Below are 19,783 nucleotides of genomic sequence, written 5' to 3' on the forward strand. Positions count from 1 at the left end.
CGAGAAACCTTTAAAGCCAATCTTTCTGTGTGCTGCTCAAGAGCGCCGGGGCTGTCAGCACTCATTTCACGTTGCGCACACTGCTCAGCATGCACAGCACACCGCACAAAGTCAAGTCTGTTAAAGCCAATGTGTGTGAGAGAGTACTACCGGTGTGTAATCTGTTTAATCAGCTTGAACAGCTGCACTGGTTGAAGCTAAATGATATTTTTGGGGAAAGGGGGTCCTGTTTGCTTCACATGTTTAACACAGAAGTGTAGGACTGATAAAACTGAGCTGCGGAGGAAGGTGCGTTTTTATGACTGTCATGCTTGCTGATCTTCAGGCATATGGGAAATATACTTTGGATGGCAATAACAGTTGTATTCAGAATGCTAGAGCAAGGTGGGAGGGAGGAGGAAAACAAGGCGCAGATGCTGCACGACATGAAGAGCAGCGTTAACAAGCTACATGCAAAAAAAGTTACAATCTAGTCGTTGCCTCTAAGTCACCTCCACAGTGCAACAAAAATTGTTACTCTGAATATACCACAGGAAATGGATGTTATTGTGATGTAACAGTGGCATGTCAACGAAAGCGGTTTCAGTCCAGGCTGCTCAGTACAATAAACATTTTATGCAAGTCACCACACGGTCTTCCGTTTGGTAATCACTGCTCAGGACAACACAGATCAACGATAACCGTAAGATGCTACTTGTTGTGTTTACACACAGTTGTTGTATGTTGTCTGTGAACATGGGCCGCAGCATTCCACGCAGCCGGATGACACTCGTCATCACACAAGCGCGTCCTTAACCTCGCCGGCACCGGACTTCTCAGGTTACTCCCGAGTGTCTGTATGAGTGTGCGTGTGTGAGTGTGAGAGAGAGAATTCCTGAGAGGCCAGGACATGACAAAGTGCTCCAAGAAGCATTCTGCCTGCCCGTCTGTCTCCACGTTCACTTTGTGCTGACACAAACAGCTCTCTGCAGTGTGGCGTTAAAAAAAACACGAACCCAAGTGTTGTCTTACGAGCAATAAACTAAAATTAGTGTGAAATATCATTTGGCTCACAGTTCGGCTCCTTGTCACATTCTGAAAGCATGCATAATGAAGATTCCAAATGTAAATGTAGCTGGAAATTGTTGTCTATATGTGCCGAGTTACTGACTGGCAACCATGTCAGGGTGTACCCTGCCTCTTGCCCAAATTCTGCCGGGATGCGCTCCAGCTCACATGTGATACTGTATATGGCGATTCGATCCGTATCACGATTCATAGGTAACAATTCGATTCGATAGCAATTAATCTCAATACGAATCTATAAGTTGATTATTGATTTTTTTTAACTCAAATTTAGAAAATACTAATCAGTAAACTTGTACATGTACACTGTAAGATTTGTATGAAAATGTATTATTTATCCGAAACTTCAGGTTTATAACTGTGAGCCACTGTATTTAACAAACAATCTGCTCCATGTTTGAACAGCATGGAAATAAAATATTAAGGCTTGATGTTCCATTAATTATAAAAAATGTTCCATGCTTAACATCTGAACGCTAACCCTAAGTAAGACGATTTGTTTAATATTTCCATTAAAAAAATGTATGTTTAAACATCGATTCGGCCGCATATCGAATCGATTCGAGAATTACACGCTGTAATATCGCGATATATTGCCAAATCGATTTTTTTGAACACCCCTACTTAGAAGCTATAAAAAAAATGGATGGATGTAATTTTAAAAGCCACTTTTTCATCTCAGGTATTTGATTGAAAAAAATACAGTATACACTAGTATGTTATACTAACATAATGGGTTAATGTAAAGGCTCGATCGACCATGTGCTGAAAAGATCACTTGAACGCGCCACCGTAAAAGTAGCAGCAGCACAAAGTGAAAGTAAGCTCATTATACAAGTTTGCTTTACATTATTACATGTCTCCTGGGTCGTCAGTGGACCGCGTTCTCGCAGCAGCTTAGTCATTAGTCGGAAGTGGGCTGCCGCTCACACCGTATAACAAGTTCCACCGGTTGTCACAAGTGGGTCAACCCCGCAAAAGTTGACAAAATTCCCATTTATTTAACTGCACAGTGAAGGCGGCGGTTTAAAGCACTCTAAACGCAACACAATTAAACCTACTCGTGTATGGGTACATATTAGATCGTGTTAGATAGTTCGGTTTCATTTAACACAAAAAAGTTGCACACCTTCTCCTTGTTGTCTTGTTCCGTGGGGGGCGACGTGGGAGATTTCACGCTGCCCACAGCGACGGCTTGAGTGACCACCACAGCACCGCCTCCTCCTCCACCACCAGAACCCGGCGCCGGGTTGGTTTTCTCCACCGTCTCCACCTTGATGAGTCGGTGCTTCGGTGACACGTACTTGATGTCCGGCGAGCCCACGGGGATCGAGATATTTCCACCGGGAGTGTACGGGTCCTCGAAGTCCAGGTCCTTTTGGAGTTTGTACGCGGCGAGGATGTCCGGCTGAGCGGGGCTCAGAGTGAAAGTGGCCCCCGGTTGGAAGCCAGGCGCGCCGGGCACACCGGTGAGGCAGTGTCGGTAGTCCGGCTTCGGGGGCGCTGGAGGGGGTGCTTTGGTAGTTTTGAATCCGAGGTGCTCCTTGAACCACTTGGCCATGCTGCCAGAGCATCGCTTACGACCCAAAAATGACGGTACTTCGTTGTTGTTGTGTGTGTGTGTTTTTTTTTTTTTTTTAAGTTCCAGGAGTCCGAACCTGGCAGTGTGAATGAAGTCTGTGGGTCAGCCGGGAGCCACAGCCGGCCGGAGGGCGGTGGGGGCTTCGCTGGAGGCACTTTTCCGCTGTGGAAGTCTGTCACACGCACTCACACAACAAACACACCACGCTCACATTCGCTCTCTACTGTAGTGTATTGTACGTGTGTGTAATGTGTGTGTGCTTCACACGCGTCACATTTCCACGCTGCGCAACATGGGAGCGACTATGATGACACGCCCCCTACTTTCTTCCTTCCCTCCTTCCTTCACGTAACAACCTGGGCTCCGTTACCTGACAACGTTCACTGCCCCCTGCTGGACACTACACTCACGCCGCGTCGCGCGCCGATTGACCGAAATCCACTTTTCTTATCGCACGTGACGTCAGATAGATAGATGGATAGATGGATAGATAGATAGATAGATAGATAGATAGATAGATAGATAGATAGATAGATAGATAGATAGATAGATAGATAGATAGATAGATAGATAGATAGATAGATAGATAGATAGATAGATAGATAGATAGACCAAGTATTTCCTACAGTAGCATCCAATATATTTATACATAGTGCATCCATACAGCCTTCCTTGCACATGCAGCTACTTAAAGAGGATGTGTCTCCTTTGAGACGCCGGATTACAGCATTTGCATTTTGATGGCTGACAGCTCAGGCAGCAGAAAGTGGGGAACGCAATAAAAGAGTGATTGGACTCAAAATGCTAGCAGATCCTCTAATCGCAACATTGAGATGCAGCCATTACGCTGCACGACTGACTATATTTTTCAGAGTGCACCTGTAGCCGCCTGTGTATATTATTATTACAGTCACACATTTGATTGGTGTGGGCCTTTCTGTGAAAAGAGTTTTCCGGAGACCACATAAAAGTGTACTAAACAAAAGGGACCCTCTGAATCAATTTCATATGAAGCTTTTTCCAGAGTTTTTCCTGTGCCGAGGTTAGACTGTGATTTGAAAGTGTTATTAAAAAGAAGTACTGCTTCATAAAACCACTGCAGTCGTGACTCCTGTTAATAATGCACACTGTTGTCAGTGTTCGTTTCATTTCAACTGCCCCCTGAAAAACAATTCATATTTGGTATTTTAAGAAAACATGCCTGTAAACCGAATAACCTTCATTAAAGTCCTAAATCTGTCCGATATTTTGCATTTGGTTTATTTATTTTTTAAGGATAAAATGCAAACACATCTGTAATGTAATTTGCATTTCCAACAGTGGGCTCAGGCCATCTGGATTTGTAAGAACCAACCTGTCTACCTTTTTCCCCTGAACGGGTTATAGATTGAAAGAAAACTGACTTAATAGAAAACTGACTTAATAGAAAACTGACTTTTGTGTCTGAGTGAGCCAAATATTGTGTCTAATCTTCCCATACACACCAGGTTTCTTCACTCAAGATTTGGATGCTAGGCTGGGTGAAGATTTGACATTTTCAAATTAAAGTGGAAAAAATAAGCAGAGCTGCAGTGTTAGCACTGATTAGCATTCGCTAACAGTTTTGTCAGCACATACTGCAAAATTCAAACGGGTGAAGGACAATATTTCTCTTGGTGGTGTCCAAATTATGCTTTAACTTAATTTTCATGGGGGCTCACCTTTCTGTCTGGCACCTGGGCAGTTTTCAGAACAAGTAGCCACTCGCCTATAGTTTCAATGCCCTCGTGCCACTCCTGGTCGTCATGGTAACAAAAGCAATACACAGAAAGAATGTCAAAATACTGATGTCCTAGCTTGTATTACAAACAAGTGGGCATGATCGGTACCTGACTTTTTTTAATTGGCCAATGGAGCAGTTATGACTGAGCCCTGTGAAGTCTGCCTGGCAACAACAAAAAAATTGTGACCAGGAAAAAGACTGCAACAATGCAGTGAGCTTAACTGGTATGTTTTTTTGTTTGTTTGTTTTTGAGGCAGTTATGATCAAACCCTATGAAGTCAACAACTAAAACGTGAGCAGGAACAAAAATCAGACCAATAATGGTGGTGTTCTTTGCCGTGCCTTCATACATAGCAAACAATTAATACGGTTTAAATGTGATTAATAATCTGAAAAAACAATTACAAAACATTTAGGCTGCGCATTCTCCCTGCTATAGTGTGAACGTGAGTGAGTGTGCGTGTGTCTACAGAAGGCAGCCTAAAAAATTCCACACAGCTCAGACAGCCTGTCAGCTTAGGTTCAGCATATAGAGCCATTTTTAATGCCTTCATCAGTTGCCATGCAGCTCAAATAAATAAATAAAATAAGACTTGCTGTCTTGCAAGACATGCAATGACTTTATTTCCACTGCTAATACGTCTTGCTTTGGGGCTTTTTGTCAGGCTGTGCTGGAAATGATGCGACAGCATGATTGGGCACATATATTCCATATTATTGGGGGCGGGGAAATTGTTATTGTTTTTTTGCCCCCACAGGAAATAAAGGGAATATAAATAATTGGTTCAATGGTTAAACTGCGACTAGCATAAAACCTCAATGAATCGTGCTGGCTACATTTAACATTTTAAACTGTCATACAAATGTAAAATTAAGCCACACTATTAACCACTAGCTTCTTCTGTATGCTCTTCATATTTTGTTGAGACTGCCACTTAGTTTGAATAAACTGTCACAATAAAGCCAAAGAAAAAATAAAATGGATGCAACAATCCTTTTCATACTATACTATCTATTATAATCATCAGCGACTGAGATCTTATACCCACATTCATCCAATTATTTCAACACTTTATATTCCACTTTATGGAAAGCAGTCCTTTTTGAACACATTCCCACTTGTCAAGACTTCCTTCATTAACCTGCCTGACCTGCACCACCTCTGCAGTTCCAAGCCTTGAACTGCACGTACAATAATGAATGGATTGATGGCTCTTTGAAGCCTTCACTTTGACGGTCACTCCTCTTCCTTTGACATAAAGGGAGCCTATCTCACATGATATTAAAGAGTGCCATTGTACATACATTATAAAATGAGGACATGCCAGAGGACAGTCCTTTACTTTCATAAATGACAGTAGGCTCAGAAATGTAAAACGTAGAAAAATATAAACCAGTAGTATTCATAAAGTTAAACAGTATATTATTTAGCACCATATAGTGGTGACCCAATAGAATGCAAAAATTTTGAAGCATTCGCACTACGTGTCTTCAGAGAGTGGCTAGCAAAAACACACTGGAGCGGCTAACAAGAGTGGCTAGTGTGAGAAGCTAACAAAAGCTAGGAAGCAAAGCAGAGGGAGACAAGCGGCGACTCAGCGATGACCACCTGCAGTCCTCAGATGTACGAGGTAAGCGTCAGTCAACCGACATGAGATGCAAGCACCACCGGAAGCTAACTAAGTTTGCAAAGTTCTTCTCCTTCAAGTATCCGTAGCAGAAAAATGGCAGTGAAGGTGCGGCACGACCTATGTGACATATTTAGCAATTACTAGACCTATAATAATATTAAAAAAAAAAAAAAAAAAAGTACATTGATGTTATAGAACATATTATTAAAATAGTGGGGTTTTAGAATTAAGGAATTATTACATCACCACTAGATGGTGCTAAATAATTCACACTGTTACTTAAAAAAAAAAATTCCGAGAGCAATTTACCTGTGTGCGACCACCTTTCCACCACTATGGTTCCCAAAATTAAAAGTCCCTGTTCATGGCTGAACAGTCACTTGGAGATTACATTAGCTGTCTCTTGACCTTGTCGTCCTTTGTTGTCCTTACATTGATGAATAAAGGTCAAATAAATAAATGAAATATAGGTTTTTAAGGGATTTTCTATCCTAGTTGGATTGATTTTTGCACCTTGCGTGTCTGACTTGGTTTGCAAGAATGTGAGTTAGAATTTTAGTGGACAAAAAATAAAAATTTAATTAAATTTAAAAAAGAGAGAGAGCAATGATGATGACATGTCAAATCGGTAAAATTACCGAATGAACAACACTGAGTTCTCCAAAAAAAAAAAAAATATCACTTCACAACACTGGCTTTCCCAATGGCTGTGTCAAATGAGCATACATTAGTATTACCAAAGTAAAAAAATAGATGATTGGAAATTACTTGTGTCACGCTAGAAAGGTCCTTAACGGTTGTGCATGGCCTGATAAAGTGAGTGTCAGGTTGTTGGCTCAGCGCAGATCTAGGAACAGATCCAATCTCAGGTGTCTGATTCTGTTGGCTGTGCGAGTGTGACATTTGCTCACTCTCGCTCGTTTTTCTGGCTAAAGGCGTCTGTGTGACCCAGTAATGTCTGTCTGTGTCACGGTGGGCTGCGCTGGACCAGGCAGGTGCATTACAGGTTTTTTTGGGGTAAGTAATACAAAACAAAACAGAGGATGACAGGCAGGAAGGAAGGAAGGCGAGATTTAGGCTTACGTCACCCAAAATCAAAACTTGGCTTTTAACTTGGATTGGTTTTGTGGTTTAGTATCCCAGATTGCTTCTGTGATGGAGTGGGGAGCGGCGGTGTCATTGTATTTTACTTATAAAATGTACTTCAAAAGCTCTATAGGCTATTTTTTTTATTTGATCATTTTAATCAACAGATTGTGTGAAGTTTAGTGGAAAGAGTTTGTTGGTATTACAAAATTGACTTTGGTGAGAGACGGGGTACACCATGGGTTGGTCGCCACTCGCCAGGACACATAAACAAACAACCATTTCGACTCAAATTCACATCTAAGGACAAATTGTAGCCTTCAACGAACTTAACACATGTTTTTGGTCTCTGGAATTAATACTTACTACTGATGGAAAATACTAGAACTACAATATAAAATCTCTGACCAAGTCGGGAGTCTCTAACCAAAGCTACTCACTGACGTGCATGTTGTGCTACAGTCTCAAACATGGCCATTCTTAATGGCATGCCATGATGAAAGTGTATGGTTGTGATAGACCGCCAGAGAATCAGCCCAGCTGCTATAAAATAGCAGCGCTAGCAATATTAAGCTAGCATTGGCACTTTAAACAAGCCAACCTTAGCCACAGCTGTGACATTGGTAGCATGGCTTATTTCTAATGGTGTGTTACTATAACATTAACCTGTATTGGTTTTATCTTTTATTTTCTTTGGAATGTAAAATCAATTAAAATTTGAAATAAGGACCAGCAAGCAGTAATGATGCTAATTCTGCTCGCTTCTAAAGCCACTCAGCTGCCTGAGGTCACTTCTCTCTTTTTCTGTTAGCTAGATTTATGATCATTTGTTAGCTAATACATGTTCCAAATCGTTTTAGCCAAGCTCCTGAAGCCCAAGCTAACTGATCAATGTAAGGCTTTGGAGGTGTGCTAGTTATAGGTTGTGCTTCTTCTGGCCATTATTTCCGCTTAGGGAAAACCATAAAGGCTAAAACTAATTAGCATTCTAGGCTATAATATATAACTAACAGAAAACAGGAGCCAAATGCATGATGGGGACATTTCCCTGCAACCTTAACTAAAAGGTTGTTTCAGGATAATCCTTCCCTATAATCTTCCGCAAATAAGACGGTTTTGAAGACTGCTTTTAAATATAGACTCAAGCAAATCTTCTCTATGCTTCTATAGGGGAGAATCTTTTCATCCTGGGAAGTCGACGTGAACTCACTAAATGGAGGAAATGATGTCAGCGGTGGCAGAATTGAGGGCACGGTGCGACGATGAAGACCCATCCAAAACCTGAGTGAGCTGCTTATCACTTATTTGACACACACACTTGCACACAAAGGCAGTCATTCATCGACAATGAAGCACAAGCATGACAATAACGTTTCTCATTTTTACAGCCTTTCCCAAAAGGCAGCACAGAAATATCCTATGAAAGTCTGGTCATCGCTCCGACCGGTGTGCATTTCCAATTACAGGTTACAACCACCACACAGATGAAATATTTCAAAACAAAACAAAGATGGGCACAGACTGGTCACAGAGGACGGAGATATTAAGTAGCAAATAATATTGTTCCTGTAAACTTGCTTTAGATCTATGAGCAAACTGCAATCAGAAGCACGTACAGTAGCTAGCTTGTTGCTAGCTTAGCTGGTAACAGAGCATAACAACAAGCCAATAACAGCGTAGCATTATTTTACAGACAGTGCAAGTACTTTGATCACTTTGGAATGGACAGTGTGGCCTGTCCATTTTTGAGGGATTTGATTGATTCTGGGGCAACCACACGGCTTTATCTTTCTGATAGGAACATTTGAAAAGTTACTTTGATGTATCAATAACTTACATAATTGTATCTGTGAATGAAACTGTATCCCTGCAATTTGTTGTTGCACAGATGTGTACAACACTTGTCCATCCACAGTAGCATCTCCAGGAGAGGGATTGTGGGTGGGTAGGGGTTTGATTTAAGAAGCATTTATGCAACAAAAAAAAACAATACTGCACAATAGAAGTGAGATTAAACATCCAAGCATTCTTTGAGCACTTCTCCGAACACCTTTTTTCCCAGACAAATTAGACACGGCTCGGTGGCTCAGAACGGCTTTCACTCTAGGGAAATCATCAGCAGACAATGGGCTCTCCGTCTTTTGTTTTATGTCCTGAAGAAGAAGAAAGAAGAGCGTTTGGAGACTTGTTGTTGTTTTCCAAAAACTGTGAGTCACTTCCTCGAGGGGTCCGATCCGAGAGTGAGATAGAGCCCACCGGAGTGCCGTTGCGCGGGGATGATGATGATGATGACATCCTGAAGATGACGGATGAATGCCGCCTAACGTGGGAGATGGGAGCGTGTCCGGGCTGATGGCCGGCCTGCTGGGAGCCCTTTACCACAGCCTCATTAAACATACCATGAGTCCATATCTTGCTGCTTGAACTCTATGTACCTGATAGTCGTTGTTCTATTAGGCAGCTCTTAAGTGTACAGCAGTTGTGGGTCCTAACTGTAATTGAATATTTGAATTTAAGGCAGACCAGCAAAATAGGTTGATTTCCCACAAAAAAAGTAAATTGGGGCACCTGTACATCAAGGTACCAATGTACGTATTTAAAGCATGTGGTAGAGATATTTTAAGCTATGCCAAAAATAATAATTACAGTCTCCATATTGTAGATTTTCACATCTTGCAGGTGGGTTTGGAAAACACTAACAGTGTTCTGCACAGCTACAATAAAAAAAGAGATGGAGGAGGCTTGGGGCGTCTTTTACAGTAGCTCATTCCTGGTGTGAGATTTAAAAAGGTCTAATTTGCATATGAGTGGAGAGGTGAGCAAGCTGGCGGGAAAGGTGGCACTGGGACCTTGTCATCCAGAAACAGCTGATGCTTTTTTGTTTGTTCAGATTTTGCAGCTTTTCTTTTCTGACTGAATACGGTAGCACAGTGTGCTAGTGGTTCGCGCATCTGCCTTACAATTGTGAGGTTCGGCATTTGAATCTGGTCTCTGGCCTTCCTATGTGGAGTTTTCAGGTTCTCTTTGAGCTTGCGGGGGTTCTAAAAACATGCATATTGCTTTCATTGAAGACGTGGAATTTTGTATAGATGTAAATGTGAGTGTAAATGTTTGTTTGTCTGTGCCCTGTGATTGCCTGGTGATCAATCCAAGGTGTAACCTATTTGTAACACCATGTAACATTTATCTTGCTATTGTATTGGATGTTGTGGTCAAGGGGCAGACGGTTTACACTGGTCGATCCAATCTTTCTCCCTCTTGGGGGTGTTCTCATAAATACGGTCTTAAATACTGTTATATTTTCTATATAAGCTACAGTATACATCACACCAGTGGGCTCAAAACTCACCACTGATTAAATCAAAAAACACACATAAAATTCCAGTTGAAAAGACTTGGGAATGTTTTTTTTCCTTCAAGAAACGGCCAGCTCGGCCATAACGTCTGCAGTTTATTAGATGTATTTTTATGTGCTTTGAAGGCTGGGGTGGCTCCCGGCACCAGTGGCGTTATTATTTTTCTTGGGATATTGTCTCGTAGAAGCTGTAATTCAAAGCCAGTTAGGCTGTCTCTAAACCAGTGGCTACGATGGGGATATCTGTCACAGCTTATACTACTACAAAGCTACAAAGTAGACGAAATATTTCCCTCAAAGTGCATTCCCATTGACATCCGTTGATTGACCCACAGTCTTACAGTAATCCAAGCCTGATCCGTAATTTGACTTTATAAACCGTGCTAAGATTTAGTGCTCTTCTTTATGAAGTCTACCGATCCCTTAGGAGGCCCAGCAGTACACACCAAAAGTAACATAGTACAGACGCTCCCCTACTTACGAACATTCGAGTTACGAACAACGGTACATACGAACATTTCTGCGCGTACAGTATGTCGAAAAATGTTCGGAAAGAAACGCTGTAAGTTAGATTTTGTATTGCGCGTAGTGCTTCTTTCCGCCGCTAATACCGACGATTGGCGCTGTGAGAGCTCATTGGAGGCTGAGCAACGTGGCGAGGAGGAGGAGGAAGAAACGCCGGTCCCCATGAAGCAGGAAATAACTTTTGAAGCCGATTCCAGCGACGACGAAGAATCTCTCATGATATAAAATCCTCCTCTTCCTCCTCCTCCATCATCTCCTTAAGCATCGAGTACATCTTCCAAAAGTAAGTTAAACTTCATTTTCCATCCATCCATCCATTTTCTTTACCGCTTTTCCTCACTAGGGTCGCGGGGGTGCTGGAGCCTATCCCAGCTGACTTCGGGCAGTAGGCGGGGTACACCCTCAACTGGTTGCCAGCCAATCGCAGTAAACTTCATTTTATTTATCTTATTACGTACATGTACATACTGTGTGTGTCTCTCGCTCTCTCTCTCTAACATACGTAGTACAGTACAGTACTGTACGTATTCTCTCCATTTTATTAAAAGTTTTTTTCAGTACAAACCAATGCAGGTTACTTGTACAAGCCTTAAACATACTTATATAAACCTTCAATATACTTATATAGGCTTTAAACATAAATTATAATACAAAATATAGCACTGAAGCAACTTACGAACAAATTCACCTTACGAACGATCGTCCGGAACGTAACTCGTTCGTAAGGTGGGGAGCGTCTGTACTACAAAACAATATTAGTATTTGCAGTAGCACTAGCACTGTAGTATAAGTGGTAATGTCCTCACATGTCGCAGCATCCCGCTTGTGCCACCACTTTTATCCGAGAAGGACTAAATGATATGTACGGTCACGAGTCCTTTCACGTGAATAGAGTTCACACTGGGGAGAATTGGGACACTGTCATTAAAATAACAATGACTTAACACGTCAGATATAACTGTTCTGAAATGTCACTATTAATTCAAATGTTGACATGACGGGAGACGGCCTATTCTTGCAGAAGGTTATCATTCCCTTGCATGGATTCAAGGCATGTCCCATCTGATCGAGCATAATTAACAAGCACGGATTAAAAGCAATTCCCCCCCCGAGGGAGATGTCTACTCACAAGATACTTGATTAAATGGAATTGTATAAAAGGATAAATTGTGAGTTGCATGGTCTCAACAGTTCCACGGGCACGGTCATCTGCTATAAAACATTCATTAAAACAAATGGATCACTCGGTGTCCATCCGTCACGTCGCCCAGGCGGGGGGCTGATGTCCACCCGCGGGGTGAAGTGTGATTGCATTTCTTCATGCTAATTGGCTCCTTCTGTCAGCTCGCGCTCACCTTCCAAACCCAGGTCTGATTTGCAGCCCTGACAAAGTACCACAGAGGTCAGGACTTCTGAAGACAGCCTTTGATCCACAAACTTCATCAGTATGCATATATGCCAACAAGCGCCAACAAATATCTTCCCTCTGACATGCTGTGTGAATAAAAGCTTGGATTCTAAGCCTGACCCATTAATTAAAGTCTAATTCTGAACCTAATTCACTAACAATAACCTCTTAAGCCTGAGTATAACCCTTACTCATTTGACTCCATTGCACTGGAACCCACTAACCTTCACCCTAACCCACACTTTTATCATAACCCTAAATCATTACCTTAATCCAGTAACTCTAACTTTAACCGGAACCTACTAACCCCGCCCCACCAATCCTTACCCACTGAACTTGACCATAACCCATATACCCATAAATGCAACTGTGACCCCCACAACCCTACCACCAACACTCTAACCATAAACCGAGGGTTTAATCCAAGCCATAACCCCATCAACTTTCCACTAACCCAATAACCCAAATTCCAACAATAATACATCAACCCTAAATCTAACATAACACTAGAAACCTAACCCCAACCTGTTAACATTAACACACTGAGCCTAAACCTTTCCCTTAACCAATGTAACCCCAACCCACTATGTCTAACCATCACCCTTAATCCATTAACATTAACCGAGCAAAACCGTAAACCCAAGCCACTAATTCTAACTGCAACCCGGTAAACTTTTTACCTTAACTTACTTACACATTAACGCTAACCCTATAATTCTTTAACTCTTTCCTGAACCAACAAACACTGACAAAAACCGAACCCCCAACCCACTAACCGTAACTATTAAAAATAACCTCCTAACCTTAACCTAACACCGGACCCCAACCAACTAATCTTGACTATAACACCAACATATTTAAAATAACAAACCATCATTGTATTCAAGTAAATGAGGAGAATGCACTGAAAACTGAGAACATTTTGGGCTATTGACTGAAAATAATAAAACTGAACAAATAATAATTTAACCAGTGTTCCATAATGGATTGCGTGCAACCACTGAAGCACTTGAATATCCATTTTATAGCTCTAACATAAGATAGTAATCTTTTTTTATTTATGGGTCAATAGTTTCCATCTTTTTGGCCAATTTGATGTTATTAAATGCAAACTGGCACAGTGTGTAAAATAAATGCTCCCTTTTAATAAGGAGCGATGCTACAGTGAAACACATTAATGATTTTATACAAGCCCACTAATTGCTTTGTTGTCTTCTACCTTTCTGCTAATCGTTCCAATAGTAACACAATAGCGGAGGTATACTTTTTCATAAGCGTCCATCTATATCTGTGTGTGTGTGTGTATGTGTGCAGGGAAAGCCATTAGGTCTTAATGGTAAAATGACGCCAGGGAGGCTTTTTGGGCCATTTAGCTCTGGATCAATAATGTGAACGTTGGGATTCTTCACATCTCACTTTAGGCTTACGTCCCATTAATGCGGGGGTTTTTGTGTTTGTTTTTTGTGGTGGACGACAAAAGTGCAGTGCGGGTTCAAGCAGGCGTTTTGATCAAGCTGATTGGGGGAGAGAGGGTGTCTATTAGGGTATTGATCAGTGACTCATTCTGCTTGAGATCATAAGCCAAACAGAGTGACACCGAGAAGACAAAAGGGAATTGATGGACAAGGAGTGCATGTTCGCATTATGAGAGTGCAACATGAGGTTAGCCCATTTTTTTAAATACATCCCGTTTCATTAAATAACAAGCTTTTATTTTTGAAAACCCTACCTTTTACCTCAATAAATGCATACATATCCAAATGTTTTCATTTGGTTATATTCACAGCTTTTCTCCTAGCATCTTTTTCTTCCTTCCTGCAGAGTTGATACCATCCTTCCTTTCATTCAGACCCACTTTTTACAGACCAAAACTTTAGAGAATAAAGAGACACTGAGAAAAAACCCTGAGATTATTTGTCAAGGCTATCGCCCTACCCTAACCGGGAATTTATTTATTTCAAGCATCTGTCAAGATCTTAACGTCTTTTAGCCTCTCCTCAACCTCCTGCCCCAGCCCCTGCTGAGCCCCTCTCATGTAACCCCCCCCCCCACCCACACACACACCTTCTTCCACCTTTCCCACCCATCACAGATGTGACAGGAATGGGAATGCAAGCCCATCCTCCCTTCCCTCTTCCCTCCCTCTCTCCATCCATACCCGACTGCTCGCCTCCAAGGACACAGACAAAGACATCCGCCAGATAACGGGAGCCATCTCACCACCACCTGCCTGCCTGTTGGCTGTTTGTGCCCCATTGAACGGCCGTCACCACCGGCAGAGATGCTTCAACGCTGAAAAACGGTCCCCCGTTGTTGCCAGTGACAAACGTGGGGAAGAAAATACATGCAGATAATTGGGTTGCATCAATATGACTGACGAATTATGAGCAAATTATAAAATGTCACCTCTTATTAAACATGAAGAAATCTGTGTAATGAAAATAAAATGGTCATTTTGCAAAGGAGTCACCCGATCCAGCAGACTGAAGATTGAGATTTCGGTCATCAACTTTTGTCTTCATAAGGACGTTCCAAATGTTTGTAGGCTACTGCATGAATCACTGCTCTCTGGGTTTTCATGTTGGTTATGCATATACTGTAATAAGTGTAAATGTAGTCATCTGAGGGGAAAAATCCCAAAATTTAAAGATGAGCATACACATTTGGCGCTATTTATTGTTTAAAATCGTTGTTATCGGCGGTGGCTTTCTGGCATGTGTGATATGAGCGGCGACAAATGAGGCATGACATGACCTGTTAAACATTGGTTATTGTATGGGAATTGTGAAACCACCCTCTGTCATAATACAGGGAGAGATGCATGGTGACGCACCGTTCCATATGCACGTTACCGTGTCAATGATAAATGGCAGTCCTATCTGTAGTATGATATGTATTTATTTTTTTATAACAGCCTGCACCTAGTTGGTCAATATAGTCAGACTTTTGGTCCCAACCTTAACACACAACACACCCATAAAAAAAAAAAACAACAACCCCCACAGAATCCGAAACATGACAAAAACACATACACAACGACTATTACTATTGGGAAACAATAACTATGTTAACGACAAACACATAATTCCTAACAGTATTTGACATAACGCCGTTGTGCGGATGTTTGGAAGTGCATCTTCAGCTCATGCTGTAGTGTTAAGCCCTTTTCACACTGCACTTAGTAGCACAACCCATTCATTGTATACTGTATGTAGTGAAGAGCAGGCACCACGTAATGGAGTGTTCTGGGCAGCGCTGAACAAGGTGTTATTTTATTTATTTATTTTTTATTTTTTTTATGGACAGCTCAGTATTGTTCATTCGGTAATTTTAGCGATTTGACATGTCATCATCATTGCTCTTTTTTTTTTTTTGTGTATGTGGGTGAGTATGTGTATGTGCGTGCGTGCGTGCGTGTGTGTATTCATTAGTTCACCTAAAACCTATTAAAAAATCCCATACCGTTCACCTAAACCGAACACTTCCAGCCAGAGAGAACCGAGGAAGGATCAAAGAAAGGAAAGTGAAATCCAGCACTGACCAGACACCACCCACCAGGCCACCAACCAGGGTCCTTCACCAACCCCAGAGACATCTAAATTCCAACAAATCAGGGTGAACAAGGTGTTATCTTCTCAGGTGAATATCACATCAAGATACCGAAACAAAATGTAAATCTCATAATCCTTTTGATGTCAAACCCAAAGGTTTTCGTTTACCCTACAAAATGACGGAATTGTCCCATATTTTGGTAGTAGGGGGGGGGGGGTAGTGTAGTATATTTAAGTGTGAGAAAGCCTGACATTTCTATCTTTATTTACAGATGGTGTTGTCAACGTGAACCCCACAACCATAGATTGTGTTACTGCACCTGTTCGTGCTTCTTATCAGATGATGTGTGGCTTCACCAGCATCACGTATGAAGTTATTTGTGCTGGGGAAGGACAAAACCAATAAGAGAGGTGATTAAGAATGTGAATGGAATGCCACACCTAATGGATACAGAGCTGGTCAGAGACAGAAATGGGAAAAGACAGGCTGGGGGAAAATGCAAGAAAATGTAGTTTATATATGTTTATATATGTGTGGGTGTTGACATGAGGGGCATGTGGAGAAATTGCGCTGCGCTGCTCTCGGATTCTCCAATTTGAGGCGTAATTACCCCAGAAAATGACGGGTAAGCAGACCGGACGAAAGCCTTTCGAGGCTCATTCCCTCCTCATACACCGATGCTTCCGTATGACACCGAGAGGAAACATTCACAACGATAAAACGCTCACTAACTACCGGCCGGGCTGGCACGACGCTGTTAAGTTGTGACGCGAGTGTGTCGTAACCGTACGTAAAGATTACGCCGTTGTAAATTGGTGCAATTGTGGGACAAGCAGAGGTTGTAAATGGACCAAACGGCGCAACTGGGGTTGTAAAAGGGAAGCAAAATGAGTAGTAAATGTACGGAAACTTGCGATGGGAAGCTTAGTGGGGGAAATTGGACACTCTCAGTGAGAATCCTTCTCTTAACATACTATTGGCCAAGGAAGAACATAAGCTTGATGTTGATAATGTGGACATCCAGGATTCTTTCCTGCTTTTTGTTGATCACACATTTTCCATCATTTCTCAGTCCTGGACTCACACTTAGCCGCCATGTTTTAAGGGGAATGGACGGCCGTGACGCACACTTAACATTCACTTGAAGATTTACTTGCTCGGCGGTAGATCCTAATGGATTATTAAAGTGTATTGTGCTGACATTGACACAATGTGTGTTTGAATATATAGTATGCGTGTAAGCAGCTGGATTCGCACACTGATGGACTCCATAAGTGAAATTACATTACGACCAGAGTGATGTCAGCCCTTTCTGCGGTGTCAGATAGCAGGAAAAACACTAAATGATTTACACTATTGTATTGTACTCTTTATCCTGTTTTATGCTTTTCACATTTTGGGGTTTAAATATCAGGAGCATTGTGTTGGGTCTGATATTACAGATCCCCTTAGTTACTGACCGTGCACCAAGGAAAAAGGAGGCAGAAGCTGTTGCTTTGTTTTATTGCAACCGCGGCTGGGAGAGGAGAGGAGGCGCGAGACCTTAACTCACGCTCGGCTCCTTCCGACTCTCTCTCCTCCCCCGGCCACCTCGTCGCTTTTATTACAGTTAAGTTTCAGTTTCGTTTCATACGTCATGGAAAAATACAAAACATTAGAGAAAGTTGAGCGGCGCCTCTAAACGACAGTTGATAATATAAAAACACAAAAATATATACAGGATATTCTTTAAAATACACATAATGTTAAGACTACTGTTTTAAGCAACTTCACATTCCCTCCTGTTGTGGATTTAAAAGGATATCAGTAAATACTAAAACAATTAAGTTTTCTCAGTATTACTTCATTAATAGATTCACAACATTTGAACCATTCTCAGGAAATGGCGAAAACCCTTAACTTAAAGGGAAAAATTCCATAACTCCCCCACCGCACGGTGACGAGAACCTCTTGGTCTGAGAATGGAACTGAATTTGAAGTTAGGGAAACACAATAAGATGAGGGTCACACTTTTGTGTCGGTCTCCACAGTGACAACATAATCCTCTACGCGTAGTAAGTTATATTGATACATCTGGGCCACGAACATACGGGCGACTAATCTCTTAGACATTGGGACAATACAGCAGGAACAAATAACACATAATAAGATAAACATTATAATGATCAAAGTCCAAACAATGTCTGAAAAAGGGTCATCTTCTCCTTTGTTCTTCTTCTTTTTGACAAGAATCAGGGGGTAATCCCTTATCTGAGTTCGGTGACCTTTTTGCAGTGACTCTGGTGAATCCACGTCTCTCTCTCAGCGATTTTGAGAGCGGTGGGTGTGGTCAGGAGAACAACGAATGGGCCGTCCCAGCGTGGGCTCGACCATGTTTTCCTTTTTATCACCTTCACCAACACCAGGTCACCCGGGGTCACCGTTTCCTGTGCAGGAGGAAGAGAAGTAGAGGGCAGATCATTTGCTCTTGACACAGTCCGTTCTTTAAACAAGTCACATAACCATTTAGTCAGTGGATCTGCCTCTCCTGTTTTGTCTGACCATGGCTGATTTTAAATGGATGGCCATATTGTCAACGATGGTATTTACAAAATGGCTACCGTTATCACTCCACAAGACTCGTGGAATGCCATGTTCTGGTATTATGTGTTTACAAATAGCTTTAGCTACTGTGAGGGCGTTTGGATGTTTTGAAGGAACAAGTTCAACCCATTTAGTTAGTGAGTCTACTAACACTAAACAGTACTTGTGCTGACCACTTCTGTGTAGTTCAATAAAGTCCATGTGTTAAACTTTAAATGGGTAGGAGCCCACTGGGCATTTCCCTCTCTGTGGTCTTAAGATTCCCTGAGCATTGTGACGACAACAGACCATACATGACCTACAAAAAGTTTTAAAATAGGTTTGTAAGCCCTGTGGTAATGTCATTGTCTGTTCTACCATAGATATGATCCCTCCTGTTGAGACATGGGACTTCCCATGACTCAATGTGGCTACTGCGTGGAACAGACTGCGGGGGATGACTGGTCGGTCTTCTTTGTGGATTAAATCCACCAGTGGTTGCGTTATTTCGGCGAAGTCCAGAACCCATAGACGGCAAAAGTTCACTAGGCCTAGGAAGGCCATCATCTGTCTTTTGGTCTTTGGTTTGGGGGCATCAAGGATAGCTTGTTTCCGATCAGAGGTTAGTTTTCTTCCTTCTGCCGATATGATGTGACCTAAGAAAACTACTTCGGTCTGAGTCCACTGTAGTTTGGTCAGTGAGGCTTTGTTTACTGTCTTTGCCAGGTGTTGACACAGTTTCACTGCTTCTTCTTGATTTTCTTCTTTGGTTGGACTGGCGATGAGAATGTCATCTACGTATTTGAGTGGTTTCACTGTGTTCATGGAGGCTCAGACAGTTGTTGATTTCTTGAGAGAAAATGGTGGGGCTCTCTGCATAGCCTTGGGGTAGTCTCGTATAGGTGTACTTCTTTTGATTAAAGGTGAAACCAAACCAATGACGGGCGGACTCGTGCAATGGGATGGAAAAGAAGGCGTTGCTTAGATCAATTACTGTGAACCATTTCTGTTCTGGCTTCAGCGCATTGAGTAGAGTGTGGGGGTCGGGGACGCAGGGGGCTCTCTGTTTTACTGCCTGATTTACGGCTCTTAAGTCGTGGACCATTCGCCAGGTCGTGGTGTCTGCTTTCTTTACTGGAAAGATTGGAGTGTTACAAGTTACCTTGGGGGCTTCTATGAGCACTCCAGCTTTTACCATGTTCATAATTACTGGTGTGATTCCTTCTTTGGCATCAGGTTTGAGTGGGTATTGATT

At 42.0% G+C, this 19,783-nt stretch overlaps 1 protein-coding gene and 1 long non-coding RNA gene across 7 annotated transcripts in view; one reads left to right on the forward strand and one right to left on the reverse strand.

Moving 5' to 3' along the window:
• shf (Src homology 2 domain containing F) overlaps positions 1 to 2,935 on the reverse strand; it is an 86,085-nt gene extending 83,150 nt beyond the window's left edge. For all 6 annotated transcript variants that reach the window (XM_077564283.1, XM_077564281.1, XM_077564280.1 and 3 more), the window contains exon 1: positions 2,195 to 2,935. In XM_077564283.1, coding sequence (XP_077420409.1) covers positions 2,195 to 2,626 — 432 coding nt within the window. In that variant the 5' untranslated portion in view covers positions 2,627 to 2,935. The remainder of the gene's footprint in view (positions 1 to 2,194) is intronic.
• Positions 2,936 to 5,738: 2,803 nt separating this feature from the next.
• On the forward strand, positions 5,739 to 11,469 carry LOC144051068 (uncharacterized). The gene is made up of 3 exons (XR_013293990.1): positions 5,739 to 6,040; positions 8,297 to 8,411; positions 9,352 to 11,469. It is a non-coding gene; the product is annotated as an uncharacterized LOC144051068 (long non-coding RNA).
• The last annotated feature ends 8,314 nt before the right edge of the window (positions 11,470 to 19,783 follow it).

Source organism: Vanacampus margaritifer, chromosome 4, assembly GCF_051991255.1.
Source record: "Vanacampus margaritifer isolate UIUO_Vmar chromosome 4, RoL_Vmar_1.0, whole genome shotgun sequence".
NCBI lineage: Eukaryota > Metazoa > Chordata > Actinopteri > Syngnathiformes > Syngnathidae > Vanacampus > Vanacampus margaritifer.